Source organism: Macaca thibetana, chromosome 8, assembly GCF_024542745.1.
Source record: "Macaca thibetana thibetana isolate TM-01 chromosome 8, ASM2454274v1, whole genome shotgun sequence".
Taxonomy (NCBI): Eukaryota; Metazoa; Chordata; class Mammalia; order Primates; family Cercopithecidae; genus Macaca; species Macaca thibetana.
This window is the reverse complement of record NC_065585.1, coordinates 71,505,946-71,525,052: the sequence shown is the minus strand read 5'-3', so window position 1 is coordinate 71,525,052 and position 19,107 is coordinate 71,505,946. Positions and strand designations below refer to the sequence as shown.

At 39.9% G+C, this 19,107-nt stretch overlaps 1 protein-coding gene across 1 annotated transcript in view; it reads left to right on the top strand.

Annotated features, from left to right (window-relative positions):
* Window positions 1-18,624, top strand: part of RDH10 (retinol dehydrogenase 10) — a 30,319-nt gene extending 11,695 nt beyond the window's left edge. The window contains exons 3-6 of the mRNA XM_050802311.1: window positions 12,457-12,555; window positions 14,258-14,403; window positions 16,006-16,137; window positions 16,239-18,624. Coding sequence (XP_050658268.1) covers window positions 12,457-12,555; window positions 14,258-14,403; window positions 16,006-16,137; window positions 16,239-16,362 — 501 coding nt within the window. The 3' untranslated portion in view covers window positions 16,363-18,624. The remainder of the gene's footprint in view (window positions 1-12,456; window positions 12,556-14,257; window positions 14,404-16,005; window positions 16,138-16,238) is intronic.
* Window positions 18,625-19,107: the final 483 nt, after the last annotated feature.

The window sequence follows — 19,107 nt, the reverse complement described above, 5'->3', positions numbered from 1 at the left end:
GGGTTTCTGATTCTTTCTGAAGCATACAGCTGGTCCCCATAATAGGTAGCCTTCGGAAGCTTCCCTGTATTGTGGATTATCGTTCTGTTAAGATACCACTGTTCAGAGCCTAGGCTGGCAGAGCATGGCCTTGGGATTCAGTCACATTTGCCTCGACATACCTGGCTGGCTAGTTTCAGTCACCTGCATCCCTGGGTTTATACAGGTCTATGCCATCCCCACACCGGAGGGGATATGAGGGGAGGCACGCCTTTTCATGTGGTCTGAAGGAATGCTAACATTTTTCACTTGAAGAGCTTCCCCAGTGTATTTCATTCTTGAATTTTTTTTTTTTTTGTCTTTTTTACTTTATTTGTCAATTTTCTTAAAACTGAAGTTCACACCTGTCAGGGACCATTTTCCTAAATGCTCTGAAACTAAAATGAAGTGAGCCACAGGGGGAAAAAAATGAATATCCTCTTATAATCATCGTAAAACTTTCAACACTGCAGCAAATGCTGCTAGAATATTTAACAAGTAAGGGCAATTACTGCCACAACCTTGAGTGCTGTCAAATTAGCCCCTTACAATGACAAGCCATTTACAATGAATTCACATTTGGAAACAAAACATTACTTGGTCTGTGAAACTTTCAAAGATCACACAAAAATGTGTGAAAGTGGCAGTGGTGTTAACATTGTATTTTTTGGTTTGGAAAAAACCACAAGTGTTTCTTATATGCTGCTTGCATAAAATGTGAATTTCTTGCCTTTCCTTCAAATAGGTTAGTACTGGAATTTTTGAATATTAACATGCTGCAGCTTCTTAGTGTTATCCTAAACAATAGGGCTCAAAATAACATAAGTGTTACTTACGTAAACACAGGGGTATTTTGAGGACAAATGAAACTTAAAATTCAAAGCCTGAGTTTTCCCACCTGTAAGTTGTAATTAACATACTGCCCCCTACTGATTTCTTAAGGCTTTTTTACATGGGCTAGTCCTACAGTCTCTTGGGAAAGAGAAGCATAAGGTGTAATGAATTATTTTTAAATGATTTCGTATTGTATCTTTATTATGTTTGCTGGACTGTTAAAGTGTTGCAATTTTTATTTATAACAGTCATTTTTTGCCTATAGTAAAATGGGACTGAATAAGAAGAATTAGAAAGGAGGTGGTGTTGGAAAGTTTTGTTGTTTTCCAGCGTCATCTAGGACTCAGGATGAAAGGGACTAGGCAGCTGAAGCAACTGCTTAGCAATGTTTTTGAGACTTCTTTTCTTAGGTCAGATACTGTGTTTTAACCGAAAGTATGGTCTGGCACTGCGTGGAGGGCAGGGAGGACTGGGAGCCATACATAGTAAGAACCAGGACTTGCAGGAACTTGAGGAAACAGCCTAACCAAAAATAGATAGCACTTATAACAAAAATAATCTGTAAATATATGCTTAATGAGCCTTGTGTACATTTACTGAACTTTTTTTATAGCACTTAAATTTACAAAGCCTTTTCATAAACACTTCTCTCATCTGAGCCTCACAGCAACTCTGAATTAAGTAGAGCCACTATCCTCATGTTTATGGATGAGGAAACAAACCCAGAGAGGTGAAGGGACTTCCCTAAGGTCACTGCCAGGGAAGGAAGAAGCTAGGACCCAAACCCTCAGCCTAGGCTTCCAGGTTAAAGCCTGTACAAATACTTAGCTGTGGGCTACAAGTTCAAAGCTCCTGGTACAGTAGGTAGATTTTCCTATGAGTCACTTATGGGTTTTGCCCTGTGGTATAAGAATTAGTCTTCAAATGTTGATTTTTTATTAGCATGGTTAGTTTAGCAATAACTGATTAACCCTAGCTTAATATCCCCAGAAAGCTTGCTCTGTAGATTAGACAAGCATGTAAAATTCAAGCCTGAAGAACCAATACTGTACTAGAATTTTATTACCAAAGCCCAACTTGCATGTTTTTGGGCCTTTTCTGTACTTTTCCATAGCTTGTATTGGAGAGAGTTATTTCCTTGAGAATAGTGTAGTACATCCTTGGTCACCCAGCTTCCTTCTTTCTCTTCCTAGTTTGCATATCAGTATTGACAAACTGGACACAAAAAAGTCATGAATGGAAAGGGCTCTTCTACAAGGACTGGCTGAACAAAGTTCTATTAATAATTGGTACCAAAATATCAGTTAAGCGTGGTTTTAGTTTAGTTCATTTTGTTAGCTTATCTCCTAACAAAATGTAAAACCTTTATTCTGTTATATAATATTCTTATGGGATCAGAATTCCAGATAGCTTCATAAGCTTTGCCTTTGAAATGTTAATCATGAATTTTCAAAATTGTGCACTTTGGGCCACTGGTAGTGTCCAAACTTATGGTCCAAGCATGTGATCTATAAAGGGGTAATTTTTCCCTAAATGAGGCTTACCAGAGTATAAAAGCCTCTATGGTTCACTTGTCCAAGGTAAAGTTGGAAAGCCAGTGAGGGAAGTGCTGAGGATGATGGAGTCTACAGTCCCTGTCTTGAATGATAAGACTTCAAAGCCTCTGTGGATGTGGTGGGGAAGACTTGAAGTCTTTTAGGTTTCTTCTTTATGAACTTTGTTCTGATGGGATTGGGTGGCTTGCTCATGCTAAAAATGGATCCAAGGCAAACAGACATAGAGTCAGTCCACAAAGTCCCATGGTCATTCATACCAGGGGCTCTTGGAGTTGATATGAACCAGCCTTTACCTGATAAATGCTCAGGCTCACTCTAGAATCTTGTGCTTGGCTTGTGGTCCCAAGCAGCCGCAGCAGCACAACCTAACTACTGAGTCCGAGTCTGCATTTGCTTCAGAGCCCAGGTGATTCCTACGCGCATATGTGTCAAAGTTTGAAGAGGAACTGCTCTTCCCACCTTTTCAATATTTCATCTCCCCCATACCCACACACACACACTATTTTTTTTTTTCCTGAGCTAACCAGCCCTTTAGGAATCTTGTAATTAGCAAGATGTCAGACTGCGTACTCTGGGGCCCACTCTGATCTAGGTTTATTTTTAAAATTTTGATTCAGGTCCAGTGTCTGAAAGGAAGAGTCCAGGTGCCCTTTAGCTCATGCTTCCTCTTGGTTGCTCTGCCCAGGGTGAAGTTTTCACAGCTGCCCTAAGCACCACAGCAGAAAGTCAGGGCCAGCCAGTGAAGAACTGTATGGTGTTGCTGGATAATGGAAGGAATGGTGTCTCGTGTATATTTGTTGTCCTTAAAAGGAAGTTTTCTTTTTTCAGTTCTCATAATTTAGTAATAATATTTTAGGTGGTTTAACCAGAGTTGTGATTGGTAAGTGATTGGTGTGATCTTCTATTACATTTCAATATTGTTCCTCTGTGAGGTAGCTAGAATATATCAGACTTGTTGGATCAGTATTATTGTCCTTAATTTCATGGTGGAGTGGTGGTTTGAAGTACAGAAACTGCAAGTGATTAAGTTTTGAGTCCATATTTAAGTTGTTGGCTTTTTTTTTTTTTTTTCAATTTCCAGCCCCAAATATATTCCCAACCTAGGAAAATGTCATTACAATATGAGAATGAAAACTTAAGGGAAAATCATCACTGGAGTATATGGGACTTCCTTTCCTAATGTACATGTTCTTTCTAGTGAGCAGTTCTCATGTGGGTGATTTTGCCCGCAGGGGACATTGGTAACATCTGGAGACATTTTTCTTGTCAGACTGGTGGAGCTGCTACTGGCATCTAGTGGAGAGAAGTCAGGGATGCTGCTTAAACATCCTTCCATGCATAGGGCAATCCTATGGCTTAAAATTACCCAGGCCCAAATGTAATGGTGCTGAGATTAAGAAACGCTGTTCTAGAGCACTGGTTCCCGAACTCAGCTACAAATGGGAACCACCTGAGGGACGTTGCCTTCTGATGCCTGATTCTCCCATTGGAGATTCTGGTATAATTGGTCTGAGATGTGTCCTGAACACCAGGAGGAAAAGCTGCCTAGGTGATTCTAATGTAGCAAACCACTAATTTATAGGAAAGTTGCCATCTGCAATCTTTAAAATCCTTGAAGAGGTTCACAAATATTTATTTTTGTTTTTTAACAATGCCTATCCCAATGTAGGTACCTCATAGACCCTAATATATGTTGAGTGAATTCTAAGTTCTAGCAGTGCATGTTTAAAAACAGAATAAGTTTTCAGCTGTAATCTCTTGAATATATTTACCCTTCATTTAGGTAAAGATTTTAATTTTTTTAAAGATTTCACAGTAAGCAAACTAGAAAGCAGGGAAGAATTTAAACTATTTACAATTAGAATTACAGGGGTTGATGATCATGGGCACATTGAGAGCCATGCTGCTGGAACAGGGGCTAGGAAGTCTGCCATTGCAGATGGCCTGAGCAGTGGCTAAGCTCACATGCATGTGTTTATGCGTCATGGAAGTAGTTAACTGGTCACTAGAGCAGAACCGAAGCCTCTGCCCTTTGGAAGATCTGTCTTTATTACAATTTCTAAGATGCAATTTGAGTTTGGGGCAAAGCAAAGAGATTAATGACAGCCTGTTGTTTGGCAAGCTATTTGGCTGCAATTTTGTGGGTTATTTTCATTATTCCATAAAGAGTTATTAAATAGGGGGAGGGGCCTGAGGCTTAAGGAGATCATTGAACACTCATTTGATCATCTAGGGCCCGGCAGGGAAAAGATCAGGGAAAACAGCATTTCAGAAACAGTGCTGAGCATTCATTGTTTAACACATTGAGCCTCCATGGACTCAAATAAAACACAGAAAAAGGATGATTGTTTCAAACAAATAATTTGTAATTTTTTTAATAGATAAGAGGCATACATTCAAGTTATGTTAAAAGGCACAGCCGTGACATCATAGAAATACTCAATGAGATTTTTGCTGATCACTCAATGCTGGCCACTGCACTAATAGAGTTGATCCCTTATTGAGTCATTTATGAGAGTCTTAGGCAAATAATACCTCAGCGTGACCTCAGTATTTTGGGTGTGTGGTAGGAGCTGGAAAAATAATTGTTGAATATAAATCATAACATATTTGAGATGAAAAAACTTTGGAGATCTCCTCTTTTGTCTCACAAATGAGTTCAGTCAAGATCCAGAGAGGTCAAGTAACAAAAGGAAGGTTAAGTAATGGGCAGTCAGGACCAAGTGGGTTTCTGGATTCCAAAGGCCAGTGTATTTTACAGACAAATTGAGTTTCAAGTCACCTTATTTCTGGTATTTCTGCATAGTGAGCTCTAAAATGTAAGGGAATGTTGATATCTGAGTTGCTGCCTTGAGGTAAATTCATCCTATCCTTTAACAGTGTGAAGACAAGTTAATGAAGCATTTATTTTTGCTGAATAATTAATGGTGTCATCATCGAGGTGTTCATTTGAAAAGCCTGGCTCTTTTATTAGCTTCTTGGTTGCAGGGCAACTGTAGGAGTATTCTTGTGCATGTGCGTTGAGTACTAACTGCTGATTCTGTTCAAATGTTACGCTAATCCCTGTGGCCTCACAATAATACATGTTTTTAAAAGGATAGATTTAACATTGGCGCAAATTTGACTATTATGACATGTTCTTTAGTCTCTCCTGTATTATCTAAAGAGTGAATGTTTTGTCTCAATGTGATAGAAATTAAGATGAACATTTTGTTAAGTCTGAGACAGTAGTTCCAAGCTTAATATCTTGGGGCTCTGTTGCACAATTGGTCAGGAGACCTTTCTGTCTCTACAAACATACCCAAGTAGGAAAAAGAGGCTGTTACGCAACAACATATGCATGTTAGAATTTCTGTTGTCAGCTGCAGCTAGAATATTTAAAGTTGGTACTGCTAGCAAATACAGATGTAGGTTTTACTTCCTAATTAAAGATATAATTTTGGAATGAAGATTGTTTTTTTCAAATAATACTTTCTACGGTCAAAGTAAAATGTCTAAAGTTTGGTCAGTATATTTAATAAATAGATACCTTTAGAGGTACTTTAGACATATTTTCCCTACCCAGGTGAGCTGGTAGTATGTCACCATTTTACATTTTTGAACACACTAATGATGTATCCTGTTAACTTTAACACAGTTCACTGTATTTTAAGCACCTTCAGGCATGATAGGATGTATGGTCCCCTTTGGAAGTGAATGCCTATTCTTTCTTGGATGTTCAAATAAAAGATAAACACTTCAAAACGATTCTTTTAAAAGATGGCTTTTTTGAATTGATCACAGGACAATGAATAAAACATTGTGAGGCTACAGGGACTAGTGGAACATTTCAGCAACATCAGCAGTTAGTACTTACCACATGCACAAGAATACTCCTACACTTGCCCCGCAAAAGTTTGTGTTTTTGAATCATTTTCCAGGCACAGTGACTGAGTTCTCAGAGAAGAGTGCCACCAGATGTCATTTTAGCCTTGTAAATAAGCGGGAGAGTGTTCCTTTGTGATTCTGATAAAGATAAGTTAACTCTGGCAGCTGCACAGGCAGAAGGGGTGGAACAGTAGAGGAAAGTTGCCCAGCCATGTGATGGGTGCCGTAAGCATTTCCAGTCAGACGTTCTTTGTTCAGTGGAGTCTTGATGGTGTTCTTTTTTATTCAAAGTTTATATCATGCTAACATTTGGAAATTCTGAAAAACCTTAAGCATACGTGAGAAAACTATACTGTGCTGGTGGTGGTGACCTTTCTCCCAGCGTTATATGATTTATGGTCCTCTCTGGAAATGAATGTCTACTCTCTTTCTTAGATTTCAAATAAGAGATAAACATTTCAAAACCATTCTTTTAAAAGATACCTTCTCTTGAATTGATCACAGGACAGTCGTGTATGTGCACAAAAATAATGAGGCCTTCTCCTATGGTGAGAAATTAACTTTGCTTTTCTCTTAGTGCTCAGGAACCTAGAATTGCTTACAAATATGGAAAACACATTCTGTTGTACCTACACCTTTAAAATGTCATCAATCTCAGAATTTCAAAAGTCAGACTTTGCCGGATACCACATTTCTTCACATTGACTTTTGTTCCACTTTAGGCTAATTTGTCCTGACACTGCAGCTGCAGGCTCTGGGCTGCAGTCTGTCATTAAGAGTACCAGTAATGGTCTGGAGAGTCGGAGCTGTTGGAAGTTAATTTGGCGTAAACTTTACTTTAAAAGATTTCTCGAGCTATGACATGTCATGTCTATGTGCAGTTACTTACACGTCTGTTTAAGAAGTTCTTGCTTATATCACAAATGTGACCTTTACAGTTATCTTTCAACGTGCCCAGTGCTTTGAAGAGGAGCCCTGAGGAGCTAAGGAGATATTAGACTTGTTAAGCATGTTTCGTAGGAATGTCAGTGTCCATTTGAATGTCCTTCCTTTTTTTTTTTTTTTTTATTTTAAATCACACAGCAACCCCGTCAGCTGGTAGCAGATTATGATATTGGAATCTTGTGATCAAATTAATCATGGTAATCAAAGTTCTAGCTCCACACTTAATAGACAAAGTCAGTTATTAAAAGTTTTCTCTTTTGCAGATAAGAAAATCCCTAGGCCCCTTCCAACTCCAAATTCTGTAAACTTCTTGGTTCACATATTGGTTACTGACTTCGAGACCCCCCCCTAGATCAAGAGTCAACCATATTTTCCTGCGGAAGAACTTGATGTCTTCTTCTGTTTTTTAGACAGGCAAGAGGACACTGCAATAGAGTGCAATTCTCTGACTTACAGTTAGCATCTAGCAAACCTTGCCAACCAGCATGGGCACCAGCTCACTCTGGAGACTGATCACATGTACTGCATTTGGAGACCCCTTTACTGGATGATAACTCCTGATCTATCCATCCTTATAGTTGGTATAACTCAGCAGTCCTATTGGTCAGCAAATTATCTGTGCTGCCCTCTCAGATCCGCCCATGCCTCACAGGCATTAATTTATACTGAAGCCGTTTGGCTGTGTGTTTCAGATTTGCCCTTTATGTTCTTCTGACGACTCTTTGAGACAAAGTTAAAGATTATGAACCTTAGCTTGAACTGACTGGTGTCATGGCAACTAGCACTTCACCTTTTGCTGGTCTCTACCTCATACATGCTACAATATTTGTGCACATTAATAATTCATTGCAAAGTGCCAGATTTCTTTGTGCTGTCAAGCAGTGTCAAGGACAGAATATGCTGTGCTATCTCAAATGTCATCTACCAGACTGTTGAGGGCAAGAGTAATTAGAAAAGAAAACTAGTCAGGTTACTTGGGAAAATTCCTGAAAATGTGATGCTTTCTAGTCACCCAACTATAGCATTTTTCTTGCAAAATATGGAATAGAATTCATGTTGATCAAAGTTTGTTTAATAATGCGCCCCAGACATAAGGCAGGAGTTTGGAGTAATTGCTCGCCTCTATTCAGGCAGCAAAGGAAATGATTAACAGCCTTCGTGCTCAGTCACGTGTACTGGGCTCCAGCGGGAACCTGAGCACAGGCTTAAAAGAAACCCGAGTGGTCCTCATGTGGGTGCTCCTACCCCAAGCCTGCCTTTGCCCGACACAGAGCAGAGCTGAGTAAATGTTTGACACCAGCTTTAGAAAGCTGTCTGGGATCTCAGGCTGATTAGCGGCCCTAGATAGCTTTCTTCACCTCTCAGTTCCCACCGCGCAGCTCTTTGGTGGTTGTTGACGCTGTGAGTGGTTGTTATAGTAATTGCAGTGTTGCCTGTAATTAATGAGCCTTTCAAATAAAGAATATGGATCTTTGTCTTAAAATGTAGAAAATGCAAAGATACGTTGGATTTAATTTATACAGAAGGCCAAATTTGTCCTTGATTAGGCAAAGAAATCAAGTTTTAAACTGAACATTGACCCACCTGTGCTTTACAAAACAAAACAATCTCCCTCTCAGAAGAAACCTTCATATTACAACAAGCCAATCTGTGTCATACTTTACTCTTTAAAATTGGAATGTATTTCCCCAAATGTTTATAGCCCACAATTGGAAAAGATTTTTTTCACATAGCCATATCTGGATTGTTTGGTTTCTCTTTCTCTCTCCCTTCTTCTCTCTTCCCGCCTCCTCTCTCTCTCTCTCTCTCTCTCTCTCTCTCTCTCTCTCTCTGTCCCCCTCGCCCTTTTTTGTTTCCTTTTCCTTTAAACCAGTAGCTTAACTCTTCTTCAAACAATTTGGGGGTGGGGGGAGGGTCCCACAGTGGGAAATGTGTCCCCAAATCACATTTTTTAGAATATGCAGCCATAGTACCCTCCTTATGGAGAAACTGGAACTATTTTATATAACTTAATACCACCAGATTCATTTCAGGGCAAGAAGGGGAGGGGACATTAATCAGTTTCAGAACCTTGCAACAAATTACACTTAAAGAACAGTTAGGAACTTGTTAATCTTCTGTCACCTACCTTGATGTGGTGCTGGGGATCTGGATTAGTCATTTAACACCTGCAGGCAAGACCAGAGCACGTGAATACAGGGAAGTCATTAGAGCCAACCTGCTATGATATCCGAGTTTCTAGTCAGAGCCAGCTGCTGGCTTGAGTTAGAGTGGACATGTGAGTGAGTGATTCAGATTTGTCAGGTAACCAAGTACACGCCTGGCTAACTTTTTGTATTTTTTTGTAGAGTCCGGGTTTCACAGTGTTTCCTAGGGTGGTCTTGAACTCCTGGGCTCAAGTGATCCTCCTGCCTTAGCCTCCCCCAAAGCTTGGGGATTACAAGTGTGAGCCACTGTGCCCAGCTGTTTTCTAGTTTAGATTGGAATACATAAACTCCATTGCGATGTTACTTTTTTTCAATTCTGTGATATAATAACCATGTATAAATTATAGAGCCTAAAGTTGAACCCATAATAACCTGAAGTACCAGTTTTTGACTTTTTTTAGTAACAGATCAAAATAATAATTACTGTCATAATTACTCTTTCTGTTTTTACTACAAAGAAATACAATCAAGCTGAAACATGTGTCTTTCTTCCTCAGCATTGTACTTGGGCAATGCAGTAATAAGGAGTGGGTTCACTTGCTGTATTAGTCTGTTCTCATACTGCCATACAGAAATTCGTGAGACTGGGTAATTTACAAAAACAAGAAGTCTAATTGGCTCATGGTTCTGCAGGCTGTACAGCAAGCATAGAGGCTTCTGCTCCATTTCTGGGGAAGCCTCAGGGAGCTTTCAATCATAGTAGAAGGCAAAGGGGGTACAGCAGTAAACACTGTGGAAGCAGGAGGAAGTGAGGGGGTGGGTGGGGGTGGGGGCTGCACACATTTTAACAACCCGATCTTGCAAGAACTCACTCATTATCACTAGAGCAGCACCAGGAAATGGTCCTGAACCATACATGAAAGATCACTCCCATGGTCCAGTTACCTCCCACCAGGCCATACCTCTGACATTGGGGATTATAGTTGACATGAGATTTGGGTAGGGGCACAGATCCAAACCGTATCACTAGTTCTCCTCCACAGTGCCTGTCTCTGTGTAGCAAAGTAATTTTCCCTTAATATTTGGAAGATTGATCTGGGTCTTCCAGCTTAGTCTGGAACAGTCAGACAAATAAGTATAAGACAATCAAAATCAAAACACTATTAAACATATAATCATGTTAAGGTGAATGGTACTGACTATACGTCTTACAGAAATATAGACAAAGTCAGGCTGACCTAGAATAATATTAGATAAAAGTTTAACACCCTAACTACCTTCAATAAAGAATTATTAGGAGACTCCAGTGACATAAAGCACTTTGAAAAGTATGAGAGACTATATAAATATGTGATGAATATTACACTTTGATTTACATAGGAAGGGTCAGGAATAGATTATCAGAAGAGTTCCTGGGTCAAATGACACAGGTGAGAATAAGCATTTCATGGGTACTGATGAGGAAACTCAAACGGTGTGAGTTGGGACTGGGGTGATGCATGATGACTGGGGAAGACCTTGGGATACTTCACAAAAATTCATGTGGCATCTGTATGAATAATTGATGGGAGCATAGAAAAACATCAGAATTAATGGAATTGCTGTTTTCAATCTTTACACATAAAAATTATAACAAATTAGATAGGGTCAAGGGCATTGGCTCATGCCTGTAATCCCAGCACTTTAGGAGGCCGAGATGGGAGGATCACTTGAGCCCAGGAGTTCAAGACTGGCCTGGGCAACATAGTGAGACCCCTTCTCTACAAAAAATTAAAAATTAGCTGGGCATGGTGACGTGCATCTGTAGTCCCAGCTACTCGGGAGGCTGAGGCAGAAGGATCACTTGAGCCCAGGAGTTCGAGGCTATGATTATGCCATTGCACTCCAACCTGGGCAACACTGCAAAACCCTGTCCCCCACCCCCCCAGAAAAAACCCACAAACCCAAATTAGGTTTCATGCAAAAACTCAGTGATACCTTAGCCAGTAAATCCTCTGAGAAGGAATGCAGCTCTTCCTTAAGTCTGCTCTGTAGTGTTTGGTTGTGTGGGTTTTTTTAACTTCATAAATCATGGGAAGCTGTGCTGGCAGTAGGAGATAACTCAGCAGTAGACAGATTGCTCTTCACTGCTTTCTTTTAAGAAGCAGGTTATAAAACTGTTGGGAGCCTGGTAGAGTAGTTAATAGATCATTGTAAGCAATTTGAAGTAATTTTTTTTTTTTTTGGTCTGATACAGCCTTGCATTTTGAAGACAAGCGAGCTAGAGAGAAAAGAGTTTAGTGAGTAAGAAATCAGCGCCGCCTCTGATTTTGTGCCACCTCTAGCACAAGTTCCAGGGCCTCTGGGTCCCCCACCCTGGAACGTGTGCCACACTCTGCCTCACTGTGTGGCCAGTCACCTGCATCTGTGGCAGAGTCCTTGCAGTGAAACCCACGTTGGAATGTGACTGTTCAGAATGATACACGTTCTTGTCAGTGTACAGTTGGCATTATAATATGTTTTTCACAAAAATAGTTCTATAATTTACCCTGGTTTTTACATCCTAAAATACTTTGTCTCCTGCTAGTTCACTTTGGTGGTAAGCCTTGGGATTCCAGAGCACACTGCTGGAGTATCTCTTCATTGATGGGTCTGTTACTATGTAGACATCGCCATAAGGCACACATTAATACAAGGCAATGTTTGTAGTAGGCTGTGGTCCCTCCCAAACCATGAGATAGCTGCATTGAAGTGTCATGAGCAGAAACAAATCTCTGGCTTGGGAGTACTTTAAATTAGCAGATAACTGCCACTTGAAAGGTGATTAAGAACCTTCTGCCAATGGCTCTCTTTTCATCTCTAGACACTGTCCACAAAAGCTCTTACATTACAGTCTTGTCGGTCATGACTTACAATAGGCCTGCCATGCTGATGATACAGTGCTAAGCTAACCAGACAATTAAAAGATCTTCTTGATAAACATAAAATATTTTTAAAGGAATTGGGAAATGTAACATCATGTGAATAAAAATTTGTTTTGTGATCTTGGATTGGGTTTTAGATGAAATTCATGACGTCAGTTCTAAAACTTGAATCTAACTTTGTTTCAGACCACTAAGGCTTTTCTTCCTACGATGCTGGAGATTAATCATGGTCATATTGTGACAGTTGCAAGTTCCTTGGGATTGTTCAGTACTGCCGGAGTTGAGGTTTGTCAGATATATAGCATTTCTTTCATTCCATCTGTTTATCCTGTGATAAGTACATCAGAACCTCCAGGAGGGCACCTGCTGCGCCTCCATTCATGAAAGCTGCACAAAGGCACTCTGCATGTGTGCTGCGTATAGGATGTTCCACAGGAACCCAGGGCCAGCCACCGGAAGGGAATTCTAAGTCAGGTGTGGTGGCGTGCACCTGTAGTCCTAGCTACTTGGGAGGCTGAGGTGGGAGAATCGCTTGAGCCCAGGTGTTCAAGACTGCAGTGAGCTATGATGGCACCACTGCACTTCAGCCTGGGAGACAGAGCAAGACCCTGTCTCTAAAACAAAATGAAAAAAGGGAATGGTCTTCTGCCATAAAATCTCTTACACTAGTTTGACAAAGCAGCAGCAACAAGAAAAGTATATGGGCCAGCCCTCAGTGTGTCCATTTTTATTAGCAGCTTCGCTTGACGATGGCAGGAGGCACAGGGCCAAGAATAGAACCATGGAAGGCTGCGGGAAACAGAAGAATGAGGCCAGAGGTTCACATTCGGTTGTGGTCACCTTGCCAAAACTGAGCTATCTTGTATTAATTAGCCCATCAGATGAGGTGGTCAGGTATCCTGCATTGTAAGTTTGTAGAATTGTAGAACTGGATTTCATCAAACCCTGTTCTTCACAACATTCAGATGATAAAGCATGAGTACATATATTGTTCTGTCCTGTTTGTCCTCTGCATGCCTGTAAAACTGAAAACATCACTCCATGCAAATATGCAAAAGGACACATTATTTAAATAGCACCCATATCAAGGGATTCCATTTCTAAAGTTGGGCCATGGATAATAACTTTTTTCCTATATTGTGTGCCCTTAGGTTAAGTTCTAGTTTAAGATTACAAGGCATGGTTATCATTTTCATTTTAACTTCACCATACAAAGAAAGTCAAATCATAACAATTTATAGCCTAAGCTAGATTTGCCTTTATTCTTCTTGCATTAAACAAACTGGTTTTTCTTTCTCCTTTACTGAACAAGAGACCATTTGTAAATTTTCCAGACACTTCAAAGTGAACCTCTCTCCATTTTAACTTCAGCTTGTTAGCTTTCATAGAATCCTTTATGGTGCTTCCCCAAAGTAATATGATACTTAGTTGATGTGACAAAAAGCATTCATCTGTTTCTGCTGTTGCTTTGAAAATATTATTTCTGCACTGAACCACATCAGGTATCTGTCTTTGTTTTTGTTTTGTTTTGTTTTGTTTTTTTGAGATGGAGTCTCACTCTTATCACACAGGCTGGAGTGCAGTGGCATGATCTCGGCTAATTGCAACCTCCACTTCCCAGGTTCAAGCAATTCTCCTGCCTCAGCCTCCTGAGTAGCTGGGACTACAGGCACATGCCCACCATGCCCAGCTAATTTTTGTATTTTTAGTAGAGGCGGGGTTTCACCATTTTGGCCAGGCTGGTCTCGAACTCCTGACCTCAAGTGATCCAGCCACCTTGGCCTCCCAAAGTGCTGGGATTACAGACGTGAGCCACCGCGCCCAGCCAGGTATCTCTTTTTTAAAATGATTTCCTTTTCTTCATGTAGTCACCTGTAACCCTATGTATTAGACATCCAACCATAGTAATAGGACCAGGGAGGCTTCAGTTTGGTTGGGGATAGGGGCATATGCTTAGTATTTCTGCTTTCTCCCCTCTTTAACTCAGGATTACTGTGCCAGTAAATTTGGAGTTGTGGGTTTTCATGAATCCCTGAGCCATGAACTAAAGGCTGCTGAAAAGGATGGAATTAAAACAACTTTGGTTTGCCCTTATCTTGTAGACACTGGCATGTTCAGAGGCTGCCGAATCAGGTCAGTGAGAACCTATATTATTACTGATAAAAAGAATAATATTGGGAGAATATGTGGAATTGGACTTTCAAACATAGCCTTGTATTTTAACTATCATTTGACAATCTGTGGCTTTCATTGGTCAAGATTAAGTTTGTAAAATTGGTGTATAAGATGGCAAGGGCGAGACTGGTGCCACACTGATACTAATTTGCAGAAATTAATCCAGAATCATCAGATAGGAAATGGCTTCTCTGTAAAGAGAAAACATAGATATCCAGTCTTTTCCTTAGAAGCTCACCTTTTGGAGTTACTTGTTTCTTTAATATTGGTATTGGTAAATAGGGATTCCAGAAGAAAATTCCTTCATGTGACTTGGGTCTGGATGTGAAACAATGTCACTGTCACAGAGATTAACGTGCCTTTCTTCTGAAAAGACCATTGAATATTACACTCCAGATTTGGAAACGTCCTTTTTGCAGCAAGCGTATGTAACTAGATTCACTCTGGCAGAATGAGAAGAACCATTTAGATGTACTGAAAAATGAAATAAAATACCCACACACACAGAAAGGAGGCATGTGGGAATATAAATGTCAAGTTACATCTGACTTGAGCTCAGCAGAATAAACAAAACCGTGAATCATTAAGAGGATGCTTGTGAAGACATGCTTACTTTGAAATCTTTGCTTGGGTGAATTTGAAAGGCAAAGGAAGATAACCAAACCAGTTCCCTGTTGGTTGGGGGCCATTCTTAACGTGTACTGAACTGAACAAGCAGCAAAATAGGTGAAAGGTGATCTGAATCACTCCAAAGTCAGGGTGACTCCAAGTCTGAACTGGAAAATGGACTCCAGCTCTGCCTCTTATCCCACACACGTGTGTGTTTGTGTGAACATGTGTGTGTGTGTTGGTGGTTTTTGTTTTGTTTTGTTTTGTTTTCCTCTTATGTACTTGGGAGGCAGTTGCTGAGGGTCTTGCAGAGCTCTGTTTCCTCCAGTGTAGCATAGCAGCAGGTGCAGGGGTCCAAAGCTATGGTGGCAAAATGAAGAATGAAAGGAATAAATTGCACACCATCATTTCAACATGTAACCTAGTGAATTAAACTGAAGGTAGGATGTCTATATGCCCTTCATTTCAGGGGCCCCTAGAGAATATACCTTAGCTTTCCCTCTTCCAGCATCCTGGAAAGTAGATACCTGGCCCTCCTTTCACTTTGAAAGCTTACCCCCTCATTTTGACTACACCTAATACTAAAAGCTTGGCATCTTGCTTGGGATTAGTGTTTGCTATGCCAAACACCCTCTCCTCTTTCTATTGAAAGCAAAACATAGGAAAATAATTTGAAATACATTTTAAGGCATCTTAAAAACATGACTTTTTCATCTTATGGAAAAGCAGACCAATTTTACTTTTTTTCCCCCAACTTGTTTTCTAGACTGTGCCAGTAAAATGTGTTCATAGTAGGAAAATTTGGAAAATACAGAAAAGCACTATGAAGAAAACAAAATGTACCCAAAATCCCATCACTCAGATAACGTCACTGTTAATGTTTTGATATGTATTTCCAGTCTTTTCTATTGTGTTAATTCTTCATTTTGTTTTTGAATAAATAACTTTCAGGAAAGAAATTGAGCCTTTTCTGCCACCTCTGAAGCCTGATTACTGTGTGAAGCAGGCCATGAAGGCCATCCTCACTGACCAGCCCATGATCTGCACCCCTCGCCTCATGTACATCGTGACCTTCATGAAGAGGTAACTGGGAGGGTTCCCTCACTGACCAGGTCTCTCCATGCCTGCCCGATGTCTTAGTTGAAACTTCAAGTTTGCTAACAGCTGTGACTTTCCTTTTTCAGCATCCTCCCATTTGAAGCAGTTGTGTGCATGTATCGGTTCCTAGGAGCGGACAAGTGTATGTACCCCTTTATTGCTCAAAGAAAGCAAGCCACAAACAATAATGAAGCAAAAAATGGAATCTAAGAATCTTTTTGTATGGAATATTACTTCTATCAGAAGATGATCCAGATGTTTCAGTCCAATGCACATCAGCATTGCTGACATTTTATGGATTCTAAACTTGTGTTGTTTCTTTTTTTAATCAACTTTTTAAAAAAATAAAGTGTAAATTAACCGACTAGAGTACTTGGAAAATGTGATCAGTAAAAGTGAACTTAGGTTGTTGCCAACAGGGTCCTTTTAGGCAGAACCCAAAAACCAGTCAAATCTTTAGAGAAGCACTGTGTGACATCTTCAGGTTACCATTATTTTTTTAATGAGCAGGAAGTCTAGAAATGATAACTAGACTGTATATTTCATGTGTGTGATTTTTCAGAATTCCCATAGAGTTTACTCATTCTTGTTATTAAACTCCAGCCAGTTGACATCTTCGCAATTTCAAGGACTGATAGTGCTATATTTTCTCATGTTTTCTAAGTTTCCGTTTTGCAAGGCCTAGGTGGCTTTTTCATGGTGTTTGTATGTTTAGCTCTTTTGAAAAGGAATTTTGAAATCTGCATCAACTGAAGTAAATGATATCTGAGTATTACAGTAAAGGTGACCAAGTCTCTTTCTTAAAGTCACAATGACTAAAGTATTAGCTGAATTTTTTTTTTTTTTTTTTTTTGAGACAGAGTCTCGCTCTGTACCAGGCTGGAGTCCAGTAGCACAAACTCGGCTCACTGCAGTCTCTGCCTCACAGGTTCAAGTGATTCTCCTGCCTCAGCCTCCTGAGTAGCTGGGGCTACAAGCACGCGCCACCATGCCCAGCTAATTTTTATATTTTTAGTAGAGATGGGGTTTCACCATGTTGGTCACGATTGTCTCCATCTCTTGACATCGTGATCCGCCCGCCTCAGCCCCCCAAAGTGCTGGGATTACAGGCATGAGCCACAGCGCCCAGCCTTGAATTTTTAATTTTATCTCTGAAATACTTCATTAAGTGTCTGGAGACCTAATTATCCTAAAAGATCATCCATTTTCTACCTATGAATTTTGCTGCATACAGAAAGTGCCCTTCCCTCAGGAAGTTGCTGTGTTTCGTTTCTTTGGATGGACTCTTACCTAGAATACATAGCAGCTCTGCAAAGAAACAGTTTTTAAAAATGGGAACTTCTACATTGAAAAGTCCCCATTTTTGTGCCAACTATAATGAGTGAGAGGGAGAAATCTTATTCTATGGCATATGTATGGAAAGGTGTAAAGATTCTTTTGAAAGTTTTATTCACGTTGTAGAACAGCAAATGACATTTTTACAGTATTTTTTTGTAAAGCAAACTATTTTGTGCCTTGAATTTGGTATATGTGTATTAGTGAAACATTGTAAAAGTGAACTTCTACCTCTGTATCTAAATGTATACCATCCACTTGTAAATTACTATAAACTATTATGTGATTGCCTTTTTTTTTTTTTTTTTTTAGAATGTCTTGTTTAAATAGCAGCCAATGTTTAAGGCTATTAAAATAAGCCAACTTTTACTAATTGGGGAGTTTTATAAATGACTGATTAAATTTAAAGAATTAACTTACATGCAACTGTGTGATTATTAGTTATCAGCAGTGTTGTAAGGAAAATTATTGTGTTCTTTTTTAATGATCATTATCCCACTTTAGGTAAAGAAAAATGTTGGAATGGTATAGTGTTGGGAAACAGACATTAACAACCTAGGGTGCCTGCACTCAAATAGCCAATGTTACCGTCCCTAGATTAGATATTGATTAAGGGCTTGTTCGTACCAAAAGTGGGGAAACAATCCATGACCTGTGTTTTAGTTTGGCTGCACCACAGATCAAATCTGTACTGTGTCTACATAGGAAAGGTCCTGCTGTGTGCTAATGTTCCCAGTGCAGGACTTGAGGAAGAGCTCTGTTGTATGTTTCCATTTCTCTTTATAAAAGATAACCAAATCTTGTGGCCTTTATAACAATGGAGGCACTGGCTGCCTCTTAATTTTCAATCATGGACCTAAATAAGTACTCTGAAGTAGTCTCAGCAGTGCCAGGTGGGGACAGATATACTCAGAGGTTATCCAGGTCTGCCTCCCAGCGAGCCTGGAGTACAACAGACCCTCCTAGAGAAATCTGTTGTAATTTAACAACCCACTTATCCACCTTAAAACTGAGGAAAGTCTTCTTTACATCTAATTTTATTCTTGTGTGTTGTAACTTAAACCTTTTTCTATTTTTGTTTATTATTGCCCTTACAAGGGTGTCTATCTCCAAGTTCAATAAACCTAATTCATTTAACTTTTTTGTAGAAGTCTTTCATTCTCATGTCCCAGCCCAGTTCAATCACTTCTGTGGCTCTTCCTTGAATGTTGTCCAAATTCTCCCTCCCATCTTTAGCTGTGGAGTTTGAAAAGGGATACAGTTAATGCAGGTTTAGAAGTATGGAATTCCTACAAGTTGCATTTCTTCATCCCAATATCATGGTCTTACTAATGCTACATTGCTGATTGTGTGTGTGATTGTTTCTAAACATGAAACCTCTTCTAGACAAGTCTGCCTGTTTGTGTTGATCACTTATGTAATTGCCAAGGTTGCTTTTCTGGCTGGTTATTTATCTACACCTACTCCCACCCCTTAACATGAATGCTGACTCTGAATATATTCTCTTTTTTGTCATCTGGCCCATTCATATGGGCATTCAGGGCCACTGGACTCAAGGCTGATCCCCTAAGGAGCACCACCCCCACCTCATACTGGCACTCTCCCTTTCTCTAACCTTTC